Source organism: Orbicella faveolata, unplaced genomic scaffold (genome assembly GCF_042242905.1).
Source record: "Orbicella faveolata isolate gen_17 unplaced genomic scaffold, um_ofav_v1 contig_1, whole genome shotgun sequence".
NCBI classification, from domain to species: Eukaryota; Metazoa; Cnidaria; class Anthozoa; order Scleractinia; family Merulinidae; genus Orbicella; species Orbicella faveolata.
In genome coordinates this window covers 23,115,412-23,135,000 of record NW_028301536.1, presented here as the reverse complement: position 1 = coordinate 23,135,000, position 19,589 = coordinate 23,115,412, and the positions used below count along the sequence as shown (strand labels likewise).

Genomic DNA, 19,589 nt, shown 5'->3' with positions numbered 1-19,589 from the left:
ACGTCATCCAGAAAGTAGTGGAAGTCAAACAGAACCTTTTTCAGTTCGTTTCTTGATATGTAGCCGTCCCTGTTGGTGTCGACTGTCTCGAATGCCTTCCTTAAACTCTCGTATCCATCACGAAACCGATCCCTACATCAAAACAAAAATGATTTTGAGGCGTTGCTCCATCGGTGAAAACAACGGAACAGTTTTCAAACCGCTCTAATGAGACCTACCAACATTAACAGGGTTTTGTGCTTGCTGAGCTTTAATTGGTTCAAGAAACTGTACAACGTGCTGATTAATTAAAACCGACATTATTTCTCCGTAAAATAAAATAAATACGAGGCTCAAAAGGCTCTTAAAAGTGTCAAATAGTTACTTGTAAACTAAACGTTCCGGGCATGGCCTTTTGGGCCTCGAATTTAATTTATTACATAGTGTCACGCATCTTTTGAATTTTTTGCTCATTCCTTCTTATTTCTGCGTAGTTTATATAGCTATAATCCGCCAGAGTGATTGGGTCTACGTCTACATTCCCTTTGGTTTTGGTGTAATGACCGTCGTTAGAAAAACCCCTCAACTGACCAATTTAACGCAGAGAATAATTACCGGAGTAGAGAACACGTATGTTTGGAGGCAAAAAGCATCAACAAATTCTCACCTTAACTGCTGCTCCACTTCAAGCGCTGATAAGAACGAGGCAGCCTGTGCTTGATTCCACGTGGCGGCCACGTGCATGTCCTGGCAAAACGGGAAAAAATCTTCTACCTTAGAAAATTGTTATTTCAAGATTTCTTTTGCTTTAAAGGCCATTTTATACGTCACAAAACCTGATTAAACAGATCTTAACTCACCTGTTGTTTCTGGTACATACTCTCCATCACTTGCTGACTCTGTTCAGCAATCAGTGTACTTGGGCCATGAATATCACCAGGGGCAAGCTCCCCGCCTAACTTGGCTAAAAACTCGCGATGATCCACATAACCATTCTTGTCAGTGTCATACCTACAGAATGAATCACGCAATGAGCAACCAATACTTTATAGCCTGATTTGGTTCATAGGCAGGAATTCTAGTATGAGAGCGGGGTGGGGGAGGAGAGGAGAGGGGAAAAAGAGGAGAAAAAGTGCATGAAGTGGGGGGAGGGGAAGGGAAGGGGGAAGGGAGGCGAGGGGAAAAAGAGAGTGAGCAAGGTTGGGAAGCATTTTTGGACAGTGTACAGTGCAAATGTGAACTAAGCGCTCTGGAAAATAGAGCCATTTACAAGCACTCTATACCCTTGGAGAAAAGAAAAGTGACTATTGATATGCCCATCCAGCTCCCCAAAAAATAACTTGTCGCCACCACATCAGAGCTGGCTGATAAGAAACTACTTAAATCACGTGTTTAAAAACCTAGCTGTTACTTACTTATCCCACAGTTTCTTGAATTCTTCTTTGTTGAGTGGGATTTGGAACTGGTAGAGCACTTTCTTAAGCTCTTTCTTGGTAACAATTCCATTTCCGTCGCGGTCGAAAGCCAAGAAAGCTTTTGACAAGTCCTCATTCTGTTCCCAAGCTTTTCTTCTAATGATCTGGTCTGCCTGCTCGGCTGTCAGGTAATTCATATCCTGAGTTTCATTGAAGCTGAAGAAGGAAACCAATATCACACATGTTAAAATTGGATCAGGAACTTAGGAAAGGACGCCATGGTGTCATCGTGCCTCGTTTGTCAGAGCACTCCGATGAATGACTGAATGTCAACTGAGAACAGGAATGTTAATAACACAAAACAAGAGCAACGCTTAAAACACGACCAGTTTGAACCAGTTTTGGAAATTTATCACGTTAGACCAAACACCAACAACACAAGTCAATCTCGTAGGTTTTGTCACAATCAGTTTTGCAAACAGCGGTTTTCAATTGAGTATCAGGGTCGTAAAACCAAAACCAAGGTATTAATTCCAGCCAATCACAGCGGACACAGACAATATGTACAGTGAACCAATCAAAAACTCGAAGTATCTATTATTACATGTAGTTGACCTGAAGCGTGGGAAAAGGAGTGCGCGTGAGTCACAAAGCTGTTATTGCAGTTATCAGCGGCTTGACATACAAACGAGGCGCAAGGGTCAATTCTGCATTGTATTGACCCTTTCGCCTCGTTTGCATGCCATTTAAAACAAAAGAATGTTTGACCGCAGACTCAACTGCAATATCAGCTATTGGTTTTGGTTTAACTCTGATTGAATGAAAAAGCGGCGCCAGTTTTTTTAAGCCAATCGTGTGGCTTAGTTGATAAACAACAATTACTTTTCGATACTCCAATGAAAACCACTCTACCCTTGCAGAGAACGAACTGCGTTGGCTTTAAGTCAACTCTACAATCTGATTTGCCGCAAAAAATAGTTATGAACAGGAGACCCCCAAAAGCTCACGTCATGCAAATAACAGGTGACAAAATGGGAAAAACTTTCACTGGCTCATTCTTAATATGATATTCACAAGAAGTCCCTTTAGCTTGTTCTTGTTCTTAGCACAGCGTACCTGTGGGTAGAATACAGCCAAGGGTGTCCCTCTTCAACAGTCTCCACGTGCTCAAACCGTTTCAGGAATTCTCTGTAGTTCAGTTTGGCTCCTTTCTGTATACCGAGGTTTAACATGAGCTTATCAAACTCTTCGTCCGACAACAAGAACATGAACGAGTCCAGAATTCGCCTGAATTCTGGCCTAGTAATCAACCCATTGCGATCATAATCGATTTTCTGGAACGCTGCACGTAAATCCTGCATAAGAAAAAGGGAAAACGGGAACATTAAACATACAAAAAGTAGTTCTCCAAGAACAAACACTTCCCATATCAGTTGCTCCTTTCTCGAGTACCACATTTTGTGATATTTATGCAGATGGTGCTTCATAACTTTGGTAAATCACGGCATTAACTAAAGACTTCGATGATTTTTGTTTTCAATGTTGTATTCATATCTGTGCCTTCATTTGTTGCCGTTTTCTGACCTGAAAGCTTTCTCTGAGTTTAGTTCTCAGTCTGGCCTCCACGACACTTGCTTTCATGGACTCTTCCTGAGGCACTGGAAGGTTGTATCTGAGAAAAGAAACATTTGCGAGGTTAACTGAGGTTCACGCCGGTCGAACAAGGCACAAACTAAACAAAAGAGACAAGATAATAAACAAGAAAAACAAGACAAAAATCCTTGATACCTGTGACTGGGGTATTCGCTCACTCTCTCTCCCACACCAAACGAGCGACGATCCTGAAAGTTATCCAGGAATTCCATATAGGAGAGCTTCCCTTTGTGAAATCCCAGCCTAAAAACAAGCATACAATTAACTATTCTACTGCAATTTCGTCAATTAATCTAGGAACGCTGTCCATTAGTTCACGGGGTGGGGGTTAGACGAAAACAATTTAATCGGAAAGCCGGTCGAACCAGGCTAGTTCTTGCAGAAAGGATTAACGAGATCGTCCTCCTCAGATCTCGCTCGCCAGGCTCGCTCTGTTTCTGGTCCCAGATTTTTCTTGCCCTAAGCCTCCTTTACAGCTCACCAAGAAGCCATTTCACAGGCTGGTTAGGTGAGAGAGGTTCAGGATATAAATATGGAATTTTACAAAAGGTTACCTGGCACTCAGAATGCGAAACTGATCATCCGTCATGTATAAACCAAGACTGTCTAAAACCTGAGAAATTGAGAAATAAAACAAAACATATTTTTCTTCACGACTCTAACATATTTTAACCAAAAAAATACCACCTTTCCAACAGCAATTGTTAAACAGGGCAGTTGATCCGTTATGGCTCGTAAAAAACGACAACAACAACAACAACAACAACAACAAAGCTAATAAAGAGAGAAGTTTACATACCATTCTGAATTCCTTTCTTGAAATTTTCCCATCTCCATCGCCATCGAATTTGACAAATGTTTTTCTGAAGTCAGGCGACCTCTGAGCAATGTACTCCTGAAAAGAAGAAGCAATCTTAAGTTGACATTTATTAAAAGTGGACGAGACATGTTCAACAGTTCAAAACTTGTGCAAGGAGGTTGTAAGTAAAGAGTTCACGTTTATCAGGTAATAAAACGCGCAAAGTGGCAAATACTGATTCTTTTGTATTGATGTAAAAACATCTACGGTCAAATTACTGTGATTTTTACGTTTTAGCCTCCATTACCTTGAGGATGTCCATACATTCATTGGCTGTTTTTTGACCTGTTAGGCTCAGCGCTCTCTCTTCCGCCAACTCTAATCTATAAACGCAACAATAAGTTGGAAAAGAAATTACAAACGAAGAAAAGTAAGCTAATCATACTTCTAAGCCTAAGATGTGTGTTTTGCTTCACTCTTTAAACTTTTCTTCGTACTTCTTCTTTGGCTACCCACCCCTCATCTCAAAGATAAGTGAACATTCCACCTTTTCGTCTCCCACACCCAAATAAATCGGCATACGAAATTGTGGAGTCACCCTTCCTCAATTCCTAAGATGAACAGGACATTTTTACCTCGTAGACTGGTCTTGTTTCATGAACTCCGCCTTGGCTTCACTTTCATCATGAATTCTTGTACTCAAACCATTAATATCACCTCCAACAATATCAACACCCTAAAAAGTTATCAAAAACACATTCCGATGTGAACTAAAAGTAGATCAATCCATCTGCAATGGCTTAAAAATACACTTCTTGCAATTAACGCATTTGGAACAAAACTCACAAGTCTACACTAGCTGCTCTGTATAACTTAATATACAAAGCTGTCTTGCAATGTACTGACCAGTTTGCTGAGAAATTCTTGAAAATCAACAGTTCCATCTGTATTTTCATCAACGCGACTCCACATTCTGAAAATCATGGAATATTATCGGTAAGAGGCTGAGGTTTACTATTGGATTCTTGGACAAAACCCATTTAACAACTTATGTTTGTCCAACACTGACAATTTTTTTTGTGTGAAAATGTCTATAAAAGACAATGTACGTCATTAATTATTACTTTTGAAATATATGAATACTTACAAATCAAAATGATCATCGGAGACTGGAAGGCAGTATTTCTCAAGAAGGTGTTTCAGCTCATCACGTGATATGGACCCATCTCTGTCTCCATCAATACCAAGGTATGCTGAGGCAATTGCCTTCCAATTGTCTGTAATCTTTGCCCGCAAGATGTCTTCCACCTAAAATAAAACGATTTGATTTTGCAGAAAACGTTAATGTGTTAAAAGTTTCTTGTGCTCAAACCATTTACTCTTCACAATAAAAAAATATAGAAACTTACAGTTGACCAGGCCATGATGGCAGGAGGAGAAACACTTTTTGGTGAATGGTCTGACACAAGCCAAGGATGTGCACCCTGAAAACAACAAGTTAACAGTCCAATTAACACTCATAGACAACCTGTTTATAAAAAAAAAGATCGTAATTGGGTGTCAAGTATTGCCTGAAATGTTCCTTATCTCCCACCTGCAGCCCAATCCCTGGGTGAGAGACATGTCTCTAATGCCTGAGGATTAGGCTGAGGGCAGGAACTGACAGATATTTCAGGCTATGTCATGTAGAGCTTATAACAGAGTGCAATGTCAAAGTGGAAAATGCACTTTTCAACTGGAAACTGAGAATGTTTTGTAGCTCTGAGAACTGTTCCCAGTCTTGGCCAATAAGGGAGCATGAAATCACATTCATTCATAAACGAGAAACAGTTCTCAGTATCCACCAATGAGAACGGGTGAATTTTTCATCGAAAACAAAATGTCTGGTAAGCATCTGTCATGAATCACCGATAAGTAATTATTCTCGAACGTTTGTTTGTCATCATCTATTAACCACACATGAATGAGTTTACACAATGATCTTTTATCAATAATAGTCGAGTTGAATCTCAGTTTGCGAATTTCGACTATCTACAAGAATGGTGTTTACGTGGCTCTTTAACTAAGCTTATCAACAACAACAACAAAAAATGTACTCGGGATATTAAACCGAAAACTTTCTAGTTCAGCCGCACAAGTCCACATAACTGCGGTGCGGAAAATACAACGTGAAATTCTGCTTTTCCATTTTTCTTTCCTAACAAGCATATCAAGGAAGGTGGCAACTTACCAACAGTGTGTCGATCCGTCGTCCAAATGCAAATTTCATTAACTTTTTCCTGGGTCCATAAATCATGAAAGCGAGAGATCGTTTTCCCTGAAATTCGCGCCAAAATTTTCCCACACTTGTTTAGCCACTGTTTCATTACGATCTCTTTGAGTATTTCCTCGGCAGCTTGGAGGATACCTTGTCACTTCTGATAATTTACCGTTTGGTGCAATCATTTTGATTCGTTCTTCGGCGCAACTCCAAGCTCCTTTCTCTGAAATCTACCCTTAGCGCGCGCCAACCCGCCACGCCGGACGATATCTCCGATTTATGGCTACTTTATCAGAACATATCATACATTGAAAGGTCACCGGCGGGCGATTTAGGTCAAGATATTTTTAGAATTGAGAACTGTTCTCGTTTTCTACCAATCGACATGGTTTATATTGCTTGTATATTCGCTTGAAACAGCTTTATAAACTGATTATTATCCTGGACGGATGATCAGTAATTCTTCGGACTACAGAGCAAGTAAATATTCTGCTGAAATCTAACGCTTAGAAAGCAATAATTCGTGTTTTCTCAAAACCACGAAATGACGAAACGCGACTAGGGCTTTCGAGGTGTCATGTTACGAGATCACGAGTGTTGCGTGTTGTTTTGACGTCATGTCACTCATCTCCGTTCATTACATTTATGGGAAGACTGTAACCTGAAAATCTGTTGTCTTGGTTTTTCTGTCTCGGTGGCCTTCCATAAAATAATATATTTACGGCAAACCGAATAATAAAATTTCGCATCTTATCGCGCTCTGCAAGGGTGGCTGAGCATTGAATTTTCGCTGAACGATTTCCTGTGCTGCATAGCTTTCTGTTCAAACATTCCCAGAATTGTTCTCGCTTTCAGCCAATTGGCGCTTTGTTTATCCGAGAACTGTTCGCAAATTCAGCCACTTAGCGTCAGAAAACCATGACATAATTTGCGTGTCACCCCCGAGAAGTATTTTCCGATCTTAGAAAAGGGACATATTGTTAAATTGTGAGAACTGTTCTCAGTCTAAGCCAATAGGCTGATGTCAGTGTATCTCTGCATTAAAGAAAAGGAGTAATTTAGTTACTTGTGACGAATGGTAAAATCCGATACTCGCCGAGACCCCTGTTAGAAAATCCGAGACCGAGACCAAAACACGCAAGACTTCGACACCGAAATAAATGCAATGTAAACGAGACTTCGAGACTCTTCGCAAAGGCTGTCGAGATTTCGAGATCGGATGAAAAGTTTGCGAGACCCAAAATTTTGGAAGTATCATTCGCCACCCCTTTTAATGGATTATGGGGACAACGAGTGAAATGAACTTGGCCGACAATTTCTTGCCTGTGAAAAGGCTTTGAATTCTGGTTGTTTTTAGTCATTCTTTCGCGCTCTCCACCGGGATTACTCAGCATTGAATTGTCGCTGAACGATTTTCGCGCCACAGAGCTTTCTTATTTTAACATTCCTGTAACTGTTCTCGCTTTCAATCAACTGGCGTTTTCTTTGGCCGAGAACTGTTCCCAAATTCAGCCACTTGGCGTCAGAACAGACGATGGTATAATTTTGACAGGTTCCGGCTCAATTTCCTTTGTTTGTTCTTTGTCTTGGCTAATCGGCACCCTTGTTATAAAAGCTAAAGCAGCCCTACAAGGGTCACAATGTACTAAAAGTTTCTCAAATGAGACATTTGGTCGTGTTTTGTCCTTCCTGTACCCTTTTCCCTTCATATGACCGGATATGATACAATGTGATGATGCAACTGGTTATTTTGCTTACAAAACGACCTAACATAAGGAAATTGTGTTCAAAATGCGAAATGGCTAGCAGAGGAACACTACCGTGAGAAACCGTGCAATACATCAATGCTGACTCAATTCAGACAAAAATAAATTCAATTTTTTGGAGTATGTTTTTACTCACTACACCTTGGAGAAGGAGTTCGAGTTATCGTGAGTAAAATCATAGAGAATATGACCTGACGGAAGAATAGACCACTTCGAGTTAGCGGAAGGTTCGAGTTTTCGCGGGTTTCTTTCGCGCATTCTAAGGATGAATTGTCGCTGAACGATTTTTTTCGTGCCGCAGAACGTTTTTGTTTTAACATTCCCATAACTGTTCTCGGTTCTAGCCAATCGGCGATTTGTTTGTCCGAGAACTGTTCTCGAATTTAGCCACTAGCTTTCCGCGCCTTGAAATGAATGTGGCTTTGTGCACTCAGTCTAGCCAGAGAGCCTCCCTCGGCGGTGTATATTGGCTAAATCATGGAAATCGTGTAAGTTCAGCAAATTTGAAAACGGCCTTTATTGAAATACTGAAGCGGCCGATATCTTTGTCAGGGTTGCTTCATCTCACACTCACTCAAACAGTGGACTTAGTGATCATGAGTGGGCTCAAATGTGTTACTAAATAAAAATTTTCATCCTCTTGTCACCTCATCTCAGTTTCCCAGTGTCCTTGTAAATAGAAATCATGCTCTTACTCCACTGGAAGACTCCACAAAATTTGGCAGGGATGAAAAGGGCATTCAATGCAGTCAACAATTTGAATGTGAGAGCTCCCTTATCTCTAATATCCGAGAGGTGTTCTCGGTCTTGGCTAATCAGCATCTTATTATAAGAAATATTCTCACGGAAAGCAAAAACAGCATTACAAGCGGTACAATTAAGATGAACTTTGTCGAATGACACACTAGGTCTTGTTTTGCTCTTTCTGTTCGCCTTTCCCTTCATATACGCCTTTAATGAGCGGTCGGGCAAAATTCCGCAAAATTGTAAAGTATTTGCCAGCGTATAAGCCATTGACGCATACAAAAAATAGTTCCAGTCCAACTGTCTACCAGTTACCATCATTGAGCAGCCTGTAGGCAATCTGCCATCTGTAGTCATCGATGTCATGCTATAGAGGAAGACGAAGTAGATATAATAAATGACTTTACACAGAATTACAAAATTGGCCTAATTTGCGGAGAGAACTATATTTGCATCACAGTTAAGGGTTAAGGATCGCCGAGTATTTGGTCCCTCACAAAATGACTGGATCTGTCTCGATATATAGCTGCAAATTCGGCTTGTCGGGAAAAAACGATTGGCACAAAACAATTGCCAGAATAACTTGTTCTTGTTTTGGTGACTTTACAGTGACTACAATTACTACGTTGATGAAGTACAGCATTTCGGTTAAGACACACCTGTTGGAAAGCGATTTCCTTTCTTTCTGTAATGCACTCCGCGATGTAGGGAAGAAAAGTGACTGTGTCAACTAACGCACGTCAGAGTCTAACTACATCCATGGTAATTTTCGGTTTAAGTATTAAGAAAACGAATCACATTCTAAAGGATTACCTTCAATACGTAGACTCCACAGCTGACATCATCGTTTTGTAAGGGGTGAGGACTGGCCAAGTCAGTCCAGTAACATCCCTCAAGCTGGCTCCTTTTAGTTAGGAAGACCCTTGCAAGGAAATTGTGAACAATATAGGCTCACGTCATGCTTGTCATCTCTTTTAGAGGTCTAAATAACGGATTGTAATAAATTGTCCCTTTGGATTTTCGAGACGAGTCGAGCGCAAATACATTTATCAAGATATCGCTTAACGTTTAACGTGAGGGAATAACAAGTGCTATTATCTTTATTGTGGTCTAGGCATTTCGTTATGTTTCGTTCGTTAAGTTATGTTTAGGTTAAGTATCTGAGCCCGTAATTCCCCATAAGTATACTTACGCCTAGTGTCCAGTGAAATCACTGGGCAGCCTGACGGGGGAACACAAATTTCTTGTATGCCGAAATGTCAAGTTGTAACCAAATGCAATAAGCAGACATTGGAAAAAAGTACACAGGTTGATAAATAACTATGACAATTTCTTCTTTGTTACATGACGGATAGTTAAGCTTGAACATAAAATATAGTATATTATAGTAAAATGGGGAGCAGGGATGGCGCAGTGGTGAGAGCGCTCGCCTCCCACCAATGTCCCGGGTTCAATTCACGGACCCGGCGTCATATGTGGGTTGAGTTTGTTGTTGGTTCTCTTCTCTGCTCCGAGAGGTTTTTCTCCGGGTACTCCAGTTTTCCCCTCTCCTCAAAAACCAACATTTCTCAAATTCCAATTCGATCCTTGAATGCACGGACATTTCTGAACGAGTTCTTGTGAACTCCTTGGTGCTCCGTGGGTAAACAAAAATTACATTTACAAAAAATTACATTTTACATTTACAATTACCAACATTTAGACGCCCTTAAAATTTCCCTCTATTTCCATTTCAAATTTTAAGGGAACCCTTGCGTAATTGTGAGCCTCATGTATACCAATTTTAAAAAAAAATTAATTCTGCACGTACGTTCAAAGTGGTATGAATGTAATGTGTATGTCAGCTACTTACCCTTTTGCGCCAGGGCATCCCTTGCTTAGTTCTTTCATAGAAAAAACTATTCGCAGTGATAACGAACTTGCCCTGCAACTGTTAAAGAGAGCTCTTAAACTACTTTTAATTAAAATTGCTACTCGTGATGTGACGCAACATTGACCGTAACAGTCATCTGATACTTACGTTTTTGTAGGCCCGTTTTTCTAATACTGCCATATACGCATTGATAACCTGTTATATTAAAGGAGACTGTTAGAAGCTCGCAAAGATAAAAAAAGGTGTAAATTTGTTCTGCATTTGTTTCTATAAAGCGAAACCGAAAATCAAGAGAGCGCTGGAATCTTGCTCCTTTCGCATTTAGTGGATGCGTAGTTAACTGACTACGCATTAGCCGTTTCTTATCAGTAAAATCCTACTTACTGAATCATTTAGCCATCCAGGTTGTCGATGGCTCAAATAGAGACACCATTAAAGATTCGTGGATGTCCGGCATTCCTAATTGCAGTGTTTTGATATCCTTCTAATTCAAGTAACACCAGTTTTGAAAGTGCAGTAAGGGGTGGAAGTGTCATTCCATATGGCTTGAACCTGACGAAAACGAATTTTTGCCAAATTGTAAAAGGGTGAAATTGTGGTAATACGTTTAAAAAAGACGTAGTTATCAAAAAAGCAAATCAAACTGACTACAGTGATTGAGTTGAATTCCTTTTAGTTTAGTTCTCTTTGGGAAGCCAATCCTTGGTAACTCCCGGCTACCACATTTTTAGGCTTTTTATGTCAGCTATCAAATGATGGTAATTACCTGAGAAATCTTTAGTCTTTCTACTAGTGCCTCTTTGCACTGAGGGAATGCTTCTTGGACTTCCTGTATTCTGGGGAATGTTAAGGCGTTAGCCAGTTTGTACCAGCTTCCTCGGCTTCTAGGTCAGTGATAAAGACCTGTTCGGTGTCCACAGTCTCCACTGTTGCCTGAGCGGGCCAACCGAACACACCATTTTTTCCATGAATTTGTTCCAAAAACGTTATCGAAAAAATGCCATCTTCCGCCTTCAGCACTCTCCCCAAAAAGAAACAATCGCAGTTACTGTATGCGACAGCGACAAACATGCCACTGGATACCTGCAAAGGAAAACAGCTTATCAGTAGTAAATTATTTTCTAGTACATGTAAACCATTTGTGAAATCAACATAATTCATTCCTTTCTACGTAGCCGTTCATCGGTTTACCTCTCGGCTTTTCGTAGGTTCCTGTTTTTCTTTTCTTTCTGAAACGTCCAATTCTTGGAGTCCTCTCGTCTCCGCCGCTCGTGGTGGCGTCATATTATTGGTTTCTTTATGGGGCATCTGCTGAAAGAATCAGACATAAGTTAAATTGACAGCAATATTCAAATAGATGATGCAAGGGTGGTTACTCACCGATTCCAGCTCTTCAGGTGACTCAGCTTTCATTTTCTTCAGAGGCGTGGAGGTACTCTTAAAAGCAATGACAACAATATTACGAGGTGGTCAAAGACAGTTGCGCTACGGCTATATGGGCTCACTAGTAACAGTGTCATGGTTTATGATACCATATATATATGTCTGCCACTCCCAATCTCAGTGCTAGAGAGCTTAGGTGGTCGGTTCGTTAGAACGTCCGAGTCGGGACCGGGAGGTGCCATGGAATAGCCTTTGCTGTACAAAAGAAAAAACACTAGGATAACAAAGTTAAAGAACCTGAGATGAAAGCTAGTGGAGCCTACCACGTTAAAGTTCGTACATCCCGCCAACGCATAGTAGAGACACTCGCAGTTGGTTATTACATACAAAATTTCAAATTGGCTCCTGATGTTCATCTATATAGATCACTCAGCCATCGACCTAATATTTCCCCTAGCCATGATACCTTTACTAGTCAGTATTTACGGATTTCTTTGACTTTCTTGTCTGAAAATGAGGCAGATTAGATTTTCTTCAAAAGTGACACAGACCCTTCCTTCACAGGAATTTATGAAAGGGACCCTTATTTGGTACAAACGTGCGTCGCTATAAACGGCGAAAATGAAAAGCAGGTTACTACATGGCAAGCACTCAATTACGTAGCAAATCTTTCACTCACAAGTGGTATTAGCTGCTCCTCGATTCCTATGCAGTTTCCGTGAATTTGTTGTCCCTCCTCGACATTTATCTAATAAAGGAGAGTAAATCGACCCTTACAGACTGCATAACACTTCTTGTGGGGTATTACTTCCTCCTTTTAACTTCGGTTGTCACGTGAGTTAAGTAGATATAATGGTAATGTATAAAGGCAGCACTTACTACAAAAGGCATCGGTATGGCGTCTAATGGGGCTCCCACTGTTGCTTCCGGTGACGAGGAGAGAACAACGCTCGAAGAGTGCTGGTCGTCGAGCAAGAGCTTTTGCTCGACGATAAGGTTATCTGCAGCGGGTAAGGGAAACTAACATTGTATAGGCATCTCAGTCTTTGCCAAAGGAGCAAGACAGATTGTAAATAAAATCAAGTATGGATGAGCTTACTTCAGTTGACTTTCTTGTCATTTTCCCTGTTGTCTGGGTGGTTTTTCGTTCGCTCTTGGTTTGGCCCTAAGAACCAAGACAGTTAATATTTCCACCTGCCATAAACTGCTGTAAGCCTTGAGAAGATACCATTCAGCGACTTAGCTGTGGATGTAGCGAGTTAGTACAAGATGCAATGTTTCATTAATGTAGGTACACAAAAATTGCGGTGCGTAATCTGCTGTTACTATTCCTGATTGACCTATTCTTTGTTGATCCAGAGAGTACTAATCAAATAAGGCACCAAGCATAGACCATTGAGAGCAAAGTGTTACCTCAACCCGCACTCTCAAGCTTTCGGTCTTCGTAGTGTTTCCCTTACTCGGTTTTTCCTGTAATCGATTCATACAATTATATCAGTCAGCGAAAACCTGAATATTAGTTACAAGAGGTGGCAGCTCTAACAGAGGCGGTTTCGGGGATGTCAGTAAATACTTTGCTCCGCGAATTGGCGGAAACGCCAGGTTTTGGGATTTTTATCCCAGGACTTGCCAGAAACTTGGGAGGGACAGAAAAAGAAAAAAAACATTGGGACCTACCAACTCATCATTTACTTCGAGAAGCAGTGTTTGATCCAGGTTGGCTTTTGTGGACGACCGTTCATCTTGCAATCTACTGACTACCTAAAAGTATCAAAGGCAGAATAGTCTTAACGGTTACTGTCTTTCTCTCGAGAAAATCAATAGTTACAATCTAACACCAAGAACATGAAAGGATTCGCCTTCACAAAAAATAAGTCACTTACATTCAAGTTCCGATGAATGACGCTGTTGCTTGCCTTCCATCTTTTGAGGATATCCTTCCCTTGAGTGGGTTCCTCCGCATCTCCTAAATCTCCTTGCCACTCGTAAAGTTTTTCCCTCATTGACAAAACAGTAGTGACAAAATCTGGAGTGTCGTACTTTTTCCAGGTGGAAAAATAGCCCGGTTTTCATTACGTGGGGCTATCGGCAAGAACTTAGCCACTATATCTGTAGTTTCAGACGAGCTTGGATTTTGCACTCTTGCGGTTTGCTGCTCTCAAATGCCGCTAGTCCGGTTGTCTGAAGTTTATGATTATATATGCTGAGATAAACAAAGGAACTGATCTCCACTGCGGAAGTGAATTGCACCGTTGGAAACAGGACGATATGTGAAACACGTAAACGGAGAAAACTGTTTTGGAACAAACTAATTTCAACGGTTTATTTGATCGTGGTTAATTTCGTGGATAACGGTTCACCTAGTGAGCTGCACATGACCTGCGTCAAGCTTCAACTGGTGCTCTCTGAAAATTTCTTGATTCTTCAGCTGCAAAAACTGCTATATTTTCAAAACAAAGCACGCTACCGAGCTGAAAATATGCTAGCAGATACATTTCTAAAACTTCGTTTTCGTGATGGAGATATAAATAGAAACGTCTGTTTACATTTGAATTTTAGTTTTTCATGACGGCACGTGAAAACCGAGAATACTTTAAAGTGGTTGAAAAGTCGAGCGGAGTTTCTGCAAAATGTTTGTAAAAGCCAGCATCTCTTAGAAACGCCAGTCTCTCCACTTAACTTGCTTACTAGCCTGAATAAAACGAACAGTAGCAAACCGTATTACGAAGTATGATTTTCTATAGAAACGCAAACGGTCGACTCGGAATTACATCCTGCTTTCATGCTATATTGCGTGCACAATTTTGCGGAAGTTTGCCTGACCTCACATGTTAAAGGCGTATATGAAGGGAAAGGCGCACAGAAAGAGCAAAACAAGAGCTAATGTGTCATTCGACAAAGTTCATTTTAATTGTGCCGCTTGTAATGCTCTTCTCGCTTTCCATGAGAATATTTCTTGATTGGCCAAGATCGAGAACACTTCTCGGATATTAAAGATAAGGAGGGTCTCACATTCAAATTGTGGACTGCGTTGAATGCCCTTTTCATCCCTGCCAGATTTTGTGGAGCCTTCCAGTGGAGTAAAAGCATAATTTGTGTTTACAGGGACACTGGGAAACTGAAATAAGGTGACAAGAAGACGAAAATGTTTATTTAGTAACACATTTGAGCCCACTCGTGATCACTACGTCCGTTGTTTTAGTGAGTGTGAGATGAAGCAACCCTGACAAGGAAATCGGCCGCTTCAGTATTTCAATAAATGCTGGTTTCAAATTTGCTAAACGCAATACAACTGATGGGACCTTACACGATTTCCATGATTTAGCCAGTATACACCGCCGAGGTAGGCTCTCTGGCTAGACTGAGTGCACAAAGCCACATTCATTTCAAGGGGTGGGAAGCTAGTGGCTGAATTCGAGAATAGTTCTCGGACAAACAAATCGCCTATTGGCTGAAACCGAGAACAGTTATGGGAATGTTAAAACAAAAAAGTTCTGCGGCACGAAAAAATCGTTCAGCGACAATTCACTGCTGAGTCATCCTTAGAATGCGCGAAAGAAACCTGTGAGAACTCGAACCTTTTGCTAACTCGAAGTGGTCTATTCTTCCTTCAGGTAGAGGATTTTACTCACGATAACTCGAACTCCTTCTCCAAGGTGTAATGAGTAAAAACATACTCCAAAAAATTGAATTTATTTTTGTCTGAATTGAGTCAGCATTGACGTATTGCACGGTTTCTCACGGTAGTGTTCCTCTGCTAGCCATTTCGCATTTTGAACACAATTTCCTTATGTTACGTCCTTTTGTAAGCAAAATAACCAGTTGTATCATCACATTGTATCATCTCCGGTCATTTGTTCCCATCTCTCGCAAACTCGAACTCCCGCTAATTCGAACCCTTTCTGGTTTCACTTGAAGGTTCGAATCAGCCGGAGTCAACTGTAATAAGAGCCAGCCAGAATTCAAAGCCTTTTCGCAGGCAAGGGTTCATTTTCCCGCGCGTTGTCCTCATCATTTATTAAACTCGATATAGTAGAACAGGTAGAGAGCAATGAAAACTAAATTACTCGGTTTCCAGAATGCAGAGGTACACTCACACTGCCATCTATTGGCTAAGACTGAGAACAGTTCTCACATTAACAATAAGTCCTTTTGACTCGCAAATTGTTCACTCGTAAATACTTGCATGCCGTTTCCACGCGTGCACAATTTTGTGGAATTTTTCCCAACCAGTTAAGGCGTATATGAAGGGAAATGGGTACAGGAAGGACAAAACACGACCAAATGTCTCATTTGAGAAACTTTTAGTACATTGTGACGCTTTTAGTGCTGTTTTAGCTTTCATAACAAGGGTGCCGATTAGCCAAGACAAAGAACAAACAAAGGAAATTGAGCCGGAACCTGTCAAACTTATACCATCGTCTGTTCTGACGCCAAGTGGTTGAATTTGCGAACAGTTCTCGGCCAAAGAAAACGCCAGTTGGCTGAAAGCGAGAACAGTTACAGGAATGTTAAAATAAGAAAGCTCTGTGGCGCGAAAATCGTTCAGCGACAATTCAATGCTGAGTAATCCCGGTGGAGAGCGCGAAAGAATGACTAAAAACAACCAGAATTCAAAGCCTTTTCACAGGCAAGAAATTGTCGGCCAAGTTCATTTCACTCGTTGTCCCCATAATCCATTAAAAGGGGTGGCGAATGGTACTTCCAAAATCTTGGGTCTCGCAAACTTTTCATCCGATCTCGAAATCTCGACAGCCTTTGCGAAGAGTCTCGAAGTCTCGTTTATATTGCATTTATTTCGGTGTCGAAGTCTTGCGTGTTTTGGTCTCGGTCTCGGATTTTCTAACAGGGGTCTCGGCGAGTATCGGATTTTACCATTCGTCACAAGTAACTAAATTACTCCTTTTCTTTAATGCAGAGATACACTGACATCAGCCTATTGGCTAAGACTGAGAACAGTTCTCACAATTTAACAATAAGTCCCTTTGCTACGATCGGAAAATACTCCTCGGGGGTGACACGCAAATTATGTCATGGTTTTCTGACGCTAAGTGGCTGAATTTGCGAACAGTTCTCGGATAAACAAAGCGCCAATTGGCTGAAAGCGAGAACAATTCTGGGAATGTTTGAACAGAAAGCTATGCAGCACAGGAAATCGTTCAGCGAAAATTCAATGCTCAGCCACCCTTGCAGAGCGCGATAAGATGCGAAATTTTATTATTCGGTTTGCCGTAAATATATTATTTTATGGAAGGCCACCGAGACAGAAAAACCAAGACAACAGATTTTCAGGTTACAGTCTTCCCATAAATGTAATGAACGGAGATGAGTGACATGACGTCAAAACAACACGCAACACTCGTGATCTCGTAACATGACACCTCGAAAGCCCTAGTCGCGTTTCGTCATTTCGTGGTTTTGAGAAAACACGAATTATTGCTTTCTAAGCGTTAGATTTCAGCAGAATATTTACTTGCTCTGTAGTCCGAAGAATTACTGATCATCCGTCCAGGATAATAATCAGTTTATAAAGCTGTTTCAAGCGAATATACAAGCAATATAAACCATGTCGATTGGTAGAAAACGAGAACAGTTCTCAATTCTAAAAATATCTTGACCTAAATCGCCCGCCGGTGACCTTTCAATGTATGATATGTTCTGATAAAGTAGCCATAAATCGGAGATATCGTCCGGCGTGGCGGGTTGGCGCGCGCTAAGGGTAGATTTCAGAGAAAGGAGCTTGGAGTTGCGCCGAAGAACGAATCAAAATGATTGCACCAAACGGTAAATTATCAGAAGTGACAAGGTATCCTCCAAGCTGCCGAGGAAATACTCAAAGAGATCGTAATGAAACAGTGGCTAAACAAGTGTGGGAAAATTTTGGCGCGAATTTCAGGGAAAACGATCTCTCGCTTTCTAGATTTATGGACCCAGGAAAAAGTTAATGAAATTTGCATTTGGACGACGGATCGACACACTGTTGGTAAGTTGCCACCTTCCTTGATATGCTTGTTAGAAAAGAAAAATGGAAAAGCAGAATTTCACGTTGTATTTTCCGCAACGCAATTAGGGACCGTTCATTTTTTATGAGGGAGGGGGAGCTGGTGGGATTTGGGAAGCACCATTTAAAAATCGCATGACCCCCCCTCAGCTTACCAATTTTTTCACATGGCCCCCCCTTATAGCGGTCATTTTTTGGGATGACCCCCCCCCGAAAAAAATTGATCAAAAAATATTTAGATTTCAACTTTTTTAATATTTCTCTATTATCCCCCTACTTCACGTTATTGTGCTGACTATGAAGACAATATTTACAATCTCTATACGACAGAGAGCTGTTGTTTAAAAAACAAATCAAAAGAAAGAGAAGTCAATTTCGGATCTCCTAGTTATGGCTCGCCCTGAGCGTGTGGCATTTGGCCTCTCATTGGCATCTTCCTCATCTGAATTGATGAATGCAAGAATGACGTCACTTGAGTCATCTTCTCCCCCAGAGTCAATGGCATCACTGTCATACTCATCATTGTCACTTTCATCCCTTTTACTGCTGTCAGCACTTGCCCTGTTGTCATTTTGTGTCAATGTCCTGGCATTTCTCAGTGTTGGTTGGCCAGCTCTGAGAGGACTCTTCTGCTACAAGCATGAATGTCTTACAATTGCCTTTACTTTCTCACTCTTGCTGCTTTTCAAATGCTGCTTCAGCCCGTGGTGGTTTGAGTACTTGTTTAGTTCTGGAACACGTAGCTTTTTAAGCTTGGTTAGATCTTCGCACAACTTAGTCCAAGGATAATCCTCCTCCCTACTTAACTTTGTCTTTTCTTCTGCTCTCTTTATCCTTTTAAATTCCAGCACTTCAAGATGCTGAAGATAATCCACCACAAACTTCGATTTGACAATAAACTTATCTGCAAATAGAGCAACGCTCTCTGGGTCAGATAAAACCAGCCTGCCACTTCCATGCTCTTTCTTCTTTATATTGTTAATCCAATCGGGGAAAGAGCACATTACTACATGAGCATCATGAAAGAGGCTCATTCCAAAATGCGCAATAATGGCGAAAGCACAAGTCATTTAAGAAACGGTTTACAGCTGAACGATCCAGGCAGTTTGACATCTTACAAGCAAAAGAAGCAATCTTTCTAAGTGCGGATGGCTGTTCAGAAAGGGCGAGTGAGTTTTCCATGCAAGGGTACCAGTTGAAGCCCAGAGATGGAAGAAAACTGAACTTCTCCATCAAAGAGCACAGAGCAATGGTGGAAAAGTTGAATGTCATATTGAAAGATGTAAAGGAACACGATTCCACACTCTTTCAGTCCAATGGGCTTGCTTTAAAGCAGGGCGAAGAATTTGCCTACAGTTTTAATGTAAAACAGATCAAATGTACAGAAGCTTAGTTGACGAAGGTCACGCAGGACATGGAAGCACTAGAAAATAAGAAGAGCAATTATAACAGCATATTCAAAGGCATACTCAAACAGCACATCAACAAAAGGAGAAGGAAAAAAGAAAACCGCAGAAAGTCAAATGAAAGAAAGAGGAAGCGGACTGAAAACAACGTCCAACGAGTTTATGGAATCTGTGTTGGAAACCCGCTAGGAAATGATCTTCCACAATGCCTTGTGTACCCTCCTAGAACGGCCGTCCCGGAAGAGTGTCTTAAAGTTGAGGATGTTGCCACGTCGATATTTAGAAGAGATGGGCCATACATCGCACAGCT

At 41.0% G+C, this 19,589-nt stretch overlaps 2 protein-coding genes and 1 long non-coding RNA gene across 4 annotated transcripts in view; all 3 read right to left on the bottom strand.

The window, feature by feature from the left end:
• Window positions 1-19,589, bottom strand: part of LOC110054600 (EF-hand calcium-binding domain-containing protein 6-like) — a 39,309-nt gene that overhangs the window by 8,978 nt on the left and 10,742 nt on the right. Inside the window, exons 13-26 of the mRNA XM_089296352.1 lie at window positions 5,256-5,330; window positions 4,994-5,154; window positions 4,753-4,819; window positions 4,482-4,582; window positions 4,154-4,229; window positions 3,847-3,942; window positions 3,602-3,660; window positions 3,183-3,290; window positions 2,979-3,066; window positions 2,511-2,749; window positions 1,395-1,610; window positions 840-990; window positions 647-726; window positions 1-132 (exon numbers count right to left, since the gene is read on the bottom strand). The exon at window positions 1-132 is cut by the window's left edge and continues 24 nt beyond it. Coding sequence (XP_089152478.1) covers window positions 1-132; window positions 647-726; window positions 840-990; window positions 1,395-1,610; window positions 2,511-2,749; window positions 2,979-3,066; window positions 3,183-3,290; window positions 3,602-3,660; window positions 3,847-3,942; window positions 4,154-4,229; window positions 4,482-4,582; window positions 4,753-4,819; window positions 4,994-5,154; window positions 5,256-5,330 — 1,649 coding nt within the window. The remainder of the gene's footprint in view (window positions 133-646; window positions 727-839; window positions 991-1,394; window positions 1,611-2,510; window positions 2,750-2,978; window positions 3,067-3,182; window positions 3,291-3,601; window positions 3,661-3,846; window positions 3,943-4,153; window positions 4,230-4,481; window positions 4,583-4,752; window positions 4,820-4,993; window positions 5,155-5,255; window positions 5,331-19,589) is intronic.
• LOC149118444 (uncharacterized) lies at window positions 8,484-10,520 on the bottom strand. Its single transcript, XR_016209258.1, has 3 exons — window positions 10,469-10,520; window positions 9,430-9,538; window positions 8,484-8,983 (listed from the first exon to the last, which is right to left on the bottom strand). It is a non-coding gene; the product is annotated as an uncharacterized LOC149118444 (long non-coding RNA).
• LOC149118443 (uncharacterized) lies at window positions 8,484-18,056 on the bottom strand. Of its 2 annotated transcripts, XM_089296339.1 has the most exons (6): window positions 12,972-18,056; window positions 12,752-12,873; window positions 12,552-12,620; window positions 11,870-11,926; window positions 11,681-11,800; window positions 8,484-11,572 (listed from the first exon to the last, which is right to left on the bottom strand). In XM_089296339.1, exons 2-6 carry the CDS (start codon window positions 12,761-12,763, stop codon window positions 11,336-11,338), a joined length of 495 nt encoding a protein of 164 aa, XP_089152465.1. In that variant the 5' UTR covers window positions 12,764-12,873; window positions 12,972-18,056; the 3' UTR covers window positions 8,484-11,335. The 2 variants fall into 2 exon arrangements, with proteins under 2 accessions (XP_089152465.1, XP_089152462.1); XM_089296336.1 differs by having other exon boundaries at window positions 12,752-18,056.

Coding starts and splice junctions, on each gene's coding strand:
- LOC149118443 (XM_089296336.1), bottom strand. Junction 11,927..12,551: donor AGGAGCAGCTAATACCACTT/GTGAGTGAAAGA, acceptor ATTGCTTTTAAG/AGTACCTCCACGCCTCTGAA. Junction 11,573..11,680: donor AACCTACGAAAAGCCGAGAG/GTAAACCGATGA, acceptor TTTCCTTTGCAG/GTATCCAGTGGCATGTTTGT.